We start from the raw sequence: 12,352 nt of genomic DNA, 5'->3' as shown, positions 1-12,352 counted from the left end.
GTGTGTGTGCCTGCTGTCAAGGGTGACTGCTTTAAGCCTCACATCCCACCTCAGGCTGATTAGTAGTCGGTCTTTAAGTAAACACACAGCTAACTGCGGAGGAATCTAACCTGTGGAAGGAAGGAAGGGAGGAATCCCCCATCCATCACTGACCTGGAGCGGTGAAATGGACACGACATGACCGGGAACTTAAACTTCCCCTGGAAAATTGAAGACTTCCATTTCATAATAACACTAAAAAGTTAAAAAACAAACTGCTGACAAAGTAAACACGCAGTGTTTGCTGCTCAACAAATATTGTATTTAATGGAAATTATCTGTTTGAAAAACACGTGAGAAAAACTCATCACTCAGTGTTGTAAGAGATATGATGAGACAAAACTCTTGTTTTTCTATAAAAGATGTTTGTTCTATGCAAAAAGCTTTTAGATTGTGGGTTATTTATACAGTAATAGTTACTGAGTGTGACTTTTTGAGCTCTTATTTTAAGGGAAATGTACGTGCGTGTGTGTTTGTGGGTGTACATTGTCTGGTCGAGCACTCAACAGATAACATTAAAAAACATCAACGTAAAAAAAACATCTGTACGGTCACCCAACAAATATCTGACACACACACACACACACACACGACCACACACGACCACACACACCAAATCCAAACATGTAATATTTATGATTGGCATGATTGCAGTCCCACAATGATACAAAAGATAGTGAAATATCATAAGACGAAATGATTCCAAAGTCTGGATCATATATACTATGGAATCACTGCATATTTTTCCTCAAACTGGTGCATATTTTTCTGAAACTCTTCATATAGTTATTTATACACTGATTATTTATCCGGCCAGTGAGAACTCAGTGACAGCGATGTTCCCTCGGAGATCAATGGTGGAATCTTAAAGACTGCGTCCAAACCTAAAGAAAGTAAACATCTTTAGAAGTCAGGGGCCCTCCACGTCCTTTCTTGAAGTCATACATCAGATCTAATTACCCTCAGGCCCCTTCTCCGATACACACATAAAGTTTTAAATCAAGTATATTACCCTTGGGACCCAGACGACACTTTCTTTAAATATGTATTTAATTTCCAGCTTCAGACAAATATTCAGGAGGAGTTGTGGGGTTCAATGGAACTAGGTCAGGTTGGTTAGCAGCAACTGGCACTGGGAAAATCAAGACTTGTTTCGTTGTGTTACGAGAAGGTGATTGTACCTAAGCAAGATGTTCTGTTGTGTAAGGAATACATTTGGCACGTTTGAAATATATCTGCTCTTGAGGGCTTACTTTCTTTCTCTGGCTTGCATCTTTCTTTCTTTCTTTTGAACTGGTACAAAATTGGGCAACAATGAAACAGGATCTCAAGCAGTATCTACTTCCTTCCTTTCACTTCCAGCAGGTGATCTGTCATTATGGAAAGATAAGAGGATGGTGGCATTTCTAGCAGCCAGCAAACAACACTTCATAATTCATAATTGTATGTAGATGTTATACCAGAATAGGTTTACATGGTTTAATTTTCAAAAAACACCATATTTTTGTTGTACTGCACATTGCTGCAGCTCCTCTTTTCACCCTGTGTGTTGAGCTCTCTGTTTTAGCTACAGAGTGAGACATCTCACTTCTGTTCCATCTTTGTTGGGAGTCGCAGAAGCAGAGTATGAGGGCGTGCCCTGACAGTACCTAGGTAAGGACTACTAGCCAGTCAGAAGCAGAGTATGAGGGTGTGCCCTGACAGTACCTAGGTAAGGACTACTAGCCAGTCAGAAGCAGAGTATGAGGGCGTGCCCTGACAGTACCTAGGTAAGGACTACTAGCCAGTCAGAAGCAGAGTATGAGGGTGTGCCCTGACAGTACCTAGGTAAGGACTACTAGCCAGTCAGAAGCAGAGTATGAGGGTGTGCCCTGACAGTACCTAGGTAAGGACTACTAGCCAGTCAGAAGCAGAGTAGGGCGGGCCGTGACAAGCAAGCTAGTGTGATCTAAAACCAACCCGCTCCAGCCGGTAACCATGGCTTTAGCTCAACCGTACATGTTGGAACCCGAGTCTTAAACACAGGCAGAACAACCCCAACCAGCTCCACAAGCTGAACTAGAGCAAGACGTTTGTTGAGTGCTAAGTTATTTAAATGTTAACAAATTAGTCTTTCATACGTAACGTTTTAATTCTGCTCTGTCTCCTGGACATGGTGATACGAATATCTGAACTCTTGGGGCCTCCGCTCTAACTAGCTTGGTTTGATGGCGTGCCATGCTAGCAGCAAGGCGAGCATTATAACGTTTGTCTCTGAAGTAAAGGCTGGACTACAGTAGAGCTGTTTGGAGCAGTTACTGACCGCCAGATAGTTTGGGGGTTTTCGCTTATTTTTAGCGATTCCTTGGAGCGTTCACCAACTTCAGATTGTGGTGAACAGTGTTTTCTGTTGGAGATGGTAAGTCCCTTTGGGGGGGACTTTGGGCTTTTTCACTTTGTAAGCCTATTACATGCTCAAAAAATATATATAACACAATACAGGAAAGGGAAATAGCCAAAAAGTACAATATGAGCACTTTAAGCGCAACACACACCTGCACCTGCAGCATCATATCATTTAATGCCATACATGTTAGAGGAAGTCATTCAAATCACTGCTTTTTGGGTGGCCATACCCATGCTGTTGTACAGGACAGTGTCATATCCTGATGAGTTGACATGTATCAACCGCAATGGCACGCATCACGAAACATTGAGCAGATTGGACGTTGGCTAACCAGTGTCTACACAGTGTCCGGTTTAAGATGAAGAAAACCCATGCATTTGCCATCTGTGCTCCTATGACTGACCTTTACTTACTCTCTTACTTACTGCTCTGATTGGCTGGCAGCTCTAGAGGCTGGATATATTTCGCACAATCAACACAATGTTAATCAACTCAAATTTAGCACATCATCTTATGATCGAGTTTTGAGAGTATCACAAGGCCAAACTTCCCATTAGGAGGTTACAAAGACAAACATTTCAGAGTTTCACAGCACGCCTCAGTAATTCTCTGAGAACCCCCCCTCCTCCTCCTCCTCCTCCCTCGCCTTTTTCTTCACCGTCATGAACTTTGAGAGGCCTGGGAGAATCCAGGGGAAAGAGAGAGGCAAGAAGAGAGGTTAGATAAAGGAGTGGTGGGGTGGGCAGCCCGGAGAATGCAGAAATTGACTTCTAAACAGATGCAGTAATTCCATTTCCACCCCTTTAAATTTGGTATGCAGGGGGCCAGCGCGTAACCCAAAACCCACTATCGCCGTTGCACACAGAAGGCGGGAGGCGTAGTCAACAGTTGGTGGCTGGGGCCGCCGAGTCTATCTGCCTTGTTAATCAATACGGGTTTCACTCTGAAAGACAGCGATCGGTGTAACCGATGCTCAGTCTGCTATTCTGTTGGCCCCGGTGGGAGGAGGAGGCACCTGTTTGCTACAGCTTACACCTGCGGTTCACAGCTCGGCTGGAGATGGCTGGCCCAGCGTGAGGCATCTGGATCAGCCCCAAAAAGTCCCTGCACGAGCATGGGAATGTCTGAGCAGTCTCACTCCAACATGAGAGAATGTTCCACCTGTTCTGACAAAACGATGTCTGGTAATGAAAGTAAAACTAAAGGCGGAAAATTGGTGATGTGAGCTTTAAAGCTGCATCTGGCACGGCTTTTATGTAAAAGAGCAAACAAAGTCACAAATGAGTATCTCGACTTCACTGAGAAAAATGCTCTAAAAAACTGCTGGAAAGACTCTGTCCAAATTATATTCTGGTAACATACTGGATGTATGTACAACATGTTCTCAGGAAGTCATAACTCAAACTTTACAATACCTCCATCAGTACCAGCTGCATTGACAGATGTTGGCATTGGTGACATTATAGAGCAGAAATTATAGTTATATTATATTATATTATAGAAGGTTAAATCCAGTTCTACGACTGAGCCAGAAAGAAGTTCCAGAACCCCTCCATGGAGACGTTTACACACTCAGCTTGAAGTCTTGGTTGGTGGTTTCAGTGGGGTTATGTGGACTAGCTATGCCCTGCCAAGCCCTGAACTGCTACAACTGTTATTTCTAGTCATATTTCCATTATCTTTATAGTTACTATAATTGCCAAGACTGCAATAATTACCTGCAATAATTACCAATTATTATACCTGTGGTGGCAGTAGCTCACTCCATAGGGAGTTGGGCTGGTAACCGGAGGGTTGCTGGTTCAAGTCCCCGTATGGACCTAAGTACAGAGTGTGAACTGGTAGCAAGAGATGAACCCCTCCAACCGCTGGGGTGCCTGTTCAGCAGTCATAGTCTGACATCTCTCGATTAGTGCACGTATAGGACCTGAGCGTGTGTGTATGTATTTCTGGCCTGTGTGTATTGTAACAACAGAGTGTGCGTTGTAATATGTAATATCCCCACTTAAAGCTATAGTATGTAGTTTCTGTCTCTCCCATGAGGAAAACTGTGCGTCCACATGATACAAGCCTTCTGTGATCACACACGCCCCTCCTCCACACAGTTGCTAGTAGCCAAGGAGGACATGGAGGATTTAAAAAACATATTGTCTTTTCACATTATCTTCACTTCATCTTCTGCGTGGTAAAGTCACCGGACGCCACAATCTTCTGAACATAGTCCTACTGAGAAATCCAGAGAGAGTTGTGTGGAGCTGATAGTCTTAATTAGCTTTGTAGCAACTCATTTGGCAATGGCTTGAATGTAATATCAAGAAGTTATGCAATAAAGCTTTAAGAGTAAGCACAAACATAACCTGAAGTGTACTAAAAGGAGCAGAGGAACGAGCGGTACATTAAAGGATTTTTGTGTGGATTATTTCTTATCCGAACTGTGGGTTGTATGTTGCACAGACCATACAGTCCCATTAGGGCAGTGATTTGGGGCTTTCTAAATTAAACTAACTTGCATTGACTGGACAAGACAGCCTCACCACACATGTTTATGTGTTTGAGCCTAAATACATTGCAGGTGAACATTACTGTGATGACATGCGACACTTTTTGTGGCATTTGCTTGCAGTATCTGCATATTTCTACATTAAGGAGATTGGTATAATTGTATTTTTCAAAGTACACCCCACCTAGCTGGGACCCCAAACTGAGCTAGAACAAGCCTCCTTCAGCAAATATTGGAGTTTGGGGCTACTTAGTTCTTAGAAACACGATGCCTGTCTGCCAAACGGGTCTCAGCTCCATTTGAGGCTGATGAATCCAATAAGAAGTGTGAATGACTTTAATTAGTGCTATCACAATGCTGTATCTGCCCATGTTGGCTTATTTTCTTTAGGCTGAGCTCTAAAAGTTTACACACACACACACACACACACTCACACTGTCCTGTTTGTTGGGCTCGGTGGTCGCAGTAATAGCCGACCCAGCATGCTCTGAGTGAAACATTGGCACCAGCGTTAAGACAAACAGCCCCTCCTCCCTTTAGAACAAGACGACCCCCCGCTGTGGGCTAACAAGACCACATTAACCTCCCTTACCACACACACACACAGACAGACAGACACACACACACACACACACAGTCGTCCTCTATTTCTTCTGTGTGCAAACAGACATACAGACATATTCATACTGTCACACATAAGCATGTAGACACTTTTTTTTGTCATTCTTTCACACATGCATCTAACTCCGAGGCCACGTGCACATTGATACACATTGTCAGATTCAGAGGAGACTGGAAGTCCTTCACTGCATCTGGAGGATGAATGACGGACAGTATCAGACTAGTGCTCCCTTGTGGCTTTCACAACCATTTGCCGATGAATTATTGATACATTGGCTTTTCATTGGTAAACTCTGCAGGAAATGAAACCGTCAGGGTTACAGCCAAAATACTTATCAGAATCAGAATTAGAAAAGGGTTTATTGCCCCAGTAAGTTCCACATATGTGGAATTTGCCTTGGTGATTGTTTCACATAAACAAACAAATATATGAATTCATATGAATTAAACAATAAATACAGAAAAAAAATTATACAAAATAGCTGTTTAGCACAAGATAAAGGAGGCTGAATTATCCTAAAGAACTGAGTGACTGACTTTTTTTCCTCACTACACTTGGTAAAAATCACTATGATAGAACTGTCTCTGGAGAAAATGAATAAATAAAATAACCAAATAAGAATATGGACTTAAAACTCTAACAATGATTGTTTAAGTATTTTACTGCATCTTTGTCAATTGAAACTTTGACTAATTTGAACTCTGTAGAGGGACATTACTTTAAAGATCATTTAAAGAAAACAAACCATCAGAAGACTGGATGCCTTTTCAAATGAAACATCTTTTATACTTATACAAACACAATGAAGTACTCATGATTATGTTTTCATAGTAAAACTACAGACACAAGGAAAAAACAGACTCAAGCTGCAGTATTTTGCATTAAAAAAGAAGAAATGTAATCAAAGCTTATATCCACATGACTTGCAGTGACTATGACCTGCAGAGGTCCAACAGACGTTGTTGGTGTTGCGTGATTTTAACCTGTGACAGGACTGACCTATAAATACTCCAGTGTTAAAAACATGTCAAGTTCATGTTACATTTTTGGGCAAATGAAAATTAAGTCTAAGTAATGAAAATATGAATAACAGTAATATATTCTATTAGCGATGTGGACAGAGAAAGAGTTAATATGAGAAGAGATGTGGTGATAGATAAATAGTTGGGTAAAGTATGACCTCCAGTCGTTAGTCAGGCACTGAGATGATAAAAAACATACTTTCAGGAGAGAATTTATTTTATTTTCCCCAATACTCATATAATTTGAATTGTGATGCATTGTGTATCCTACTAGCCTAATAGGTGGTAGGATTGACTTTATGGTAGTTTACTCCCCCACTCTCTGCAACCATCCCTAATTACATTTCTTCCTAATGTCTCCATTGTATTATAACTCCCCTCTCCTTGTTTGCCTTGTTTGTAAAGGGCAGTGTGTGTGTGTGTGTGTGTGTGTGTGTGTGTGTGTGTGTGTGTGTGTGTGTGTGTGTGTGTGTGTGTGTGGGGGGTAAAACAGAGACAAAGTGATTATAACCCTTCCTCCAGGGTGAACATTTTAAACAAACACCTATAGAAGGAACCCATGATTGACTTATTCTCCCTCCCCGCCCATGCTTGGGGGAGTGTCCTCGCTCCTCCCGTATAAAACCCAACGCACCCACAGGCGCTGGAGCATGTGAAGAGAGAGACACGGTGCAGCACCGACACAAAGGGAGAGAGGAGACTCATAGTGTCTCAGACTGTGTGAAAGTAAAGCGCTCGTGTTGGGATATTACAGACACTACAGAGCATCACAAACTATCTGCGCTCTAGCATGAGACCAGCAGCATCCCTGGATTAGTTGCATTTGCAGCCTACTTGCAGAGCGCAAGTTCGCTGCCACTTTGTCGGGGACGATTCGCGCACAGAAAACAACGATGGAGAGGAGCAGCATCCCGGGATGGTGCGTGCTGTTAGCCCTCGTCCTGCACGGAACGAGCTGCATGGCGGCCAAGGAGCTCCAGTGCCAAGAGATCTCCGTGCCTCTGTGTAAAGGAATCGGCTACAATTACACATACATGCCCAACCAGTTCAACCACGACACGCAGGACGAAGCTGGCCTGGAGGTGCACCAGTTTTGGCCGCTGGTTGAGATAAAGTGCTCCCCGGACTTGCGCTTCTTCCTCTGCAGCATGTACACACCGATCTGCCTGGAGGACTACAAGAAGCCCCTACCGCCGTGTAGGAGCGTGTGTGAGCGGGCCAAAGCTGGCTGCGCTCCGCTCATGAGGCAGTACGGGTTCCCGTGGCCAGACCGGATGAGGTGCGACCTGCTGCCCGATCAGGGGAACCAGGACACGCTGTGCATGGACTACAACCGCAGCCAGACCACCACTGCTTCTCCCGTGGTGGCGAAGCCGACCAACCGACCACTGAAGCCCTACAGCCCCAGGAAGAAGAGCGGCTACGGCCGCGGCGTCCCCGGGAAACACAAGCCAGCGGCGTCCCCGTGCGAGCCGGGATGCTTCTGCCGTGCGCCAATGGTGCCAGTGACCAGCGACAGCCACCCGCTGCACAACCGCGTCAAGACGGGACAGATCCTGAACTGCGCCATGCCGTGCCACAGCCCCTACTTCACCCATGAAGAGAGGACCTTTACCGCCTTCTGGATTGGCCTGTGGTCCGTCCTGTGTTTCATCTCCACTTTCGCAACCGTGGCGACTTTTTTAATCGACATGGAGAGGTTTAAGTACCCAGAGCGGCCCATCATATTCCTCTCCGCCTGCTACATGTTTGTGTCCATTGGATACATTGTCAGGCTGATCGCCGGACACGAGGAAGTGGCCTGCAGCAGGGAACACGGCGCTGAACACATCCACTATGAGACCACGGGTCCTGCGCTCTGCACCATCGTTTTCCTGCTCATTTACTTCTTCGGCATGGCCAGCTCGATCTGGTGGGTGATACTGTCTCTCACTTGGTTTCTCGCCGCCGGCATGAAGTGGGGGAACGAGGCCATCGCCAGTTACGCACAGTACTTTCATTTGGCCGCCTGGCTCATCCCCAGCATGAAATCCATCGCAGTTTTGGCTCTGAGCTCAGTGGATGGAGACTCCGTGGCTGGGATTTGCTATGTAGGCAACCAGAATTTGGATAACCTGCGAGGTTTTGTGTTGGCACCTCTGGTTATCTACCTGTTCATCGGCACCATGTTTCTGCTGGCCGGCTTCGTCTCGCTGTTTAGGATCAGGAGTGTAATCAAACAAGGGGGCACCAAGACTGACAAACTGGAGAGGCTGATGATCCGGATAGGAGTTTTCACAGTTTTATACACCGTCCCAGCCACGGTCATAGTGGCGTGTTACTTTTACGAGCAGCATAACAGACAGACTTGGGAAATTGCGCACAATTGTACGTGCATGACGGACGCGAACAGGCAAAGGCCGGACTATGCTGTGTTCATGTTGAAGTACTTTATGTGCCTTCTGGTAGGCATCACTTCGGGAGCCTGGATCTGGTCCGGGAAAACCTTGGACTCCTGGAGGACTTTTTGCACGCGGTGCTGCTGGGGGAGCAAAGCCTCCGCGGGATCCATGTACAGTGATGTGAGCACGGGACTGACCTGGAGGTCCGGCACGGCCAGCTCCGTCTCCTGCCCCAAACAGATGCCACTGTCCCGGGTTTGAACAGTATGCTCATCCGCACAAATGCATCTTATGTCATTTGACACTAAAGAGTTAAAAACCCAGCGACCAGCTCTTCTGGGGGACAAAGTGACGCAAAGACTTATTTTTAAATGTTTCATTTGGTAAATTATTCAAAGTGAGAGACACCAAACGGCCAGTTTAGATGTAACTTTGACGAGCACTCGGCTAATGTGAATATATTTTTTTTAATTTGTGGTCATTCATGCTCCATTCTGCTTCTAAAAGTTGTAAGATCAGTTTGGGCTTGTACTTATGGAAAGTGCTCCTTCCTTGCCTTATCCAAATGACGTCCATGGGTTTGAATAGAGGGTGTTGGGTAGGGGAGGGGTGACTAATTGTGTTGGGATTGTCCATCAGCGTGTTGTAATTAGCACATTAATGAGCGCCTAATGGCTTCTCTTTACATAATGAGACTGTCAGCAGCAGAACAATTGTACCTGGCACGAAGAATGCAGAGTGTTATCTGGGCGTAATTGAATGCGCACAGCTGACAAGATCCCCCTTGTCGATAGGTTACATGGTATAGCTGAGGCTCTTTTTTACTGTAAAGAACCGCTGTGTCTTAAACATAAGAGTCACACAAAACTGCTCTGCTGGAAACGAGGCCGTCGCTGGGCTGCTTTTTGTCTGCAAGATGGATTTACACGTACATTAATCAATGCCTTAATACTGTCTCATACGGGTTGCATTAGCGCGTAAAGTGTATTTATATAATTATTGGTGTACATATATTGTACATTTGTATATGTAAATTTACGAGATTGTAAATATGTATAATTTCCACTTTGATAGAAAATTTTATTTTGAGAATAAAACAAACTTTTATTGAATTTTTTCCCTCGTGCGTCCTGGTCATTCTCCCCAAAACTTTGTTGTGAGGTTGGACACTGTGAACTATTAAATATTATATATATTAAATATGTTGCTATGCATGCTTTAAACAAAATGTTGTGCCTGGTGTGGCGGAGCGCGCACAAGCTTATCAATTCTCGAAATATGTGCGCGTAATGGCGGAGTTATGCCAGTTATATTTATATTGAACTAAAAGTTGTAACTTGTCTTTGAGGCCACATGGGATGGGAAAGCTTTATGAAACCTTTCCACGGTGTTTCAGCTCCACATGCTGAAGCAGGGAACAACATCTGCGTGGGGCACTACAGGTGGTCTTCTCCCCCCCCCCCCACGGCTTTTTTAGTCTTAACGTCGGTCCTCTGTTTAACACCTGGTCCAGGCTAAATGTGTCATGTTTAACCTTATCCGATTTTACAAGTTTAGAAGTCAATTAACCTCACCTACTCTTTGAGTCTTCATTTCTTTTCCGAGCAGGTGGATCAGAGTGGAGGAAGATGATGTATCTTTGTTTACAGTGTTTATCAGCTCGTTACAACCATTTCTTAAGACACGTGTGTTAGTGAAACAAAGGGGGGAAAGGCCTCCAGACGCTCAGTGATGTTCACTAAAACAATTGAAACAATTTGGACAAATTCATGTGGGCACAGTGGGAGATGTTCAGCAACCATTTCAACATGTTAAAGTAAGTATCTGCTTCAGCATATACATTGCAATTAAGGTTTACTGTGAACGTTTGAGTGGGCTGTTCAGGTTGCCATATATGGATTCTTTACAATTTAGCAGCGGTGGAATGTAACTAAGTACATTTACTCCAGTACTGTACTTCAGTCCAAATGTTGAGGTACTTGTACTTTACTTGAGTCTTTTCTTTTCATGCCACTTTCTACTTCTACTCCGCTACATTTCAGAGAGAAATATTGGACTTTTTACTCCACTACATTCATCTGTTACAGCTTTAGTTACTAGTTACTTTACACATTAAGATTTCTGCACACAGAACACATGTAGTTTATCAAATCTGATGTTTGATTCTAAAGTAAACTAGCCGAAAATATAACGGTTACAAGTCACGCTGAGATGAGGAGACCATTAAACACACAACTGGTTGGATCCTTTACTCTTTCTACAATGGGAGGGGAGTTCTTTACTTTAATACTTTAACTACATTTTCCTGATGATACTGACATACTTTTACTTAAATATAATTTTCAATGCAGGACTTGTACTTGTAACAGAGTATTTTTACTGTATGGTATTAGGAGGCTACTTAAGTAAATTATGTTAATACATTCCCACCAGTGTAATGTAGCCATGCCCCAGGCTTATAATGAAGGCGTCAGTGAGCAGGGAGACATTTTTACTGCAGGCTGACATCCTGTCTGTCGTGCGTAATCTTTGGTGCGTAATGGCTGTCAGGGACGTGTAGATGAGGCTTATCTGTGCCTCTAACGTAAGACAATAATGCATTGAAATGTGTTAAGACTATGAATAGTATTCCATCATCTTAAATGACATGACCGATGCACATAACATAACACGATGTGCTCCAAACTCTGGAGAAGATTCAGCATTCCTATAGGGTGAAGAGAGACGGATACAGTTGTATCATGCTGCCACCTTGTGGTTAACCCTTGTGTTGTCCCCCCGTAGACCATGCAACTTTTAGTTCATCTGGGTCAAAACATCAAATTTAAACTTTTTTTCCGACACTTTTGTTGCTTTTTTCCCCCAAGTTTTTTGGTCACTTGCGATTTTTTTCTGCGTTTTTTTTGTTGACGTTTTTTTCTTGTTCTCTCCACCCCACACACGTTTTGGATGCTTTTCCCGACATTTTTGTCACTTTTTTTTCAAAGTTCTTGTATCAATTTCTTTCTTCAAATGCTACAAAATTGAATAAAACAACCAAATTCAACGAAAGTAGTGAACTGATTATTTATTTAACTTGTGAAGAGCGTTGTAGGGAACCATCTACGTAAATATTTTTTGGACAATTTGTTTGAAAGAAACCCAAATTTCTGCTATAGAAACTTTTTGAAAATGGGTCAAATTTGACCCGAGGACAACAGGAGGGTTATGAGATTAAATACACACAGCCACCAGTAAATCACATAAAACATAGAATAGAATATATAGAATATATCTTTATTGTCATTGTTTCATTGAAGCCCCGTTAAGCAGCTCTCAATAGGGCCGTTTAAATCATCCTAACAGAAATATGACACTGAAATAGTGAAATATAGTAAAATATAAAACAACAAACAAATTTAA

At 43.4% G+C, this 12,352-nt stretch overlaps 1 protein-coding gene across 1 annotated transcript; it reads left to right on the top strand.

Moving 5' to 3' along the window:
• The first annotated feature begins 7,138 nt into the window (after nt 1–7,138).
• Nucleotides 7,139–10,062, top strand: LOC120567608 (frizzled-8-like). Its single transcript, XM_039814517.1, has one exon. The coding sequence runs from the start codon at nt 7,463–7,465 to the stop codon at nt 9,209–9,211; it is 1,749 nt and encodes a 582-aa protein (XP_039670451.1). The 5' UTR covers nt 7,139–7,462; the 3' UTR covers nt 9,212–10,062.
• Nucleotides 10,063–12,352: the final 2,290 nt, after the last annotated feature.

This window comes from Perca fluviatilis, chromosome 11 (assembly GCF_010015445.1).
Source record: "Perca fluviatilis chromosome 11, GENO_Pfluv_1.0, whole genome shotgun sequence".
Classification (NCBI taxonomy): domain Eukaryota; kingdom Metazoa; phylum Chordata; class Actinopteri; order Perciformes; family Percidae; genus Perca; species Perca fluviatilis.
This window is presented reverse-complemented; position numbering and strand designations above follow the sequence as displayed.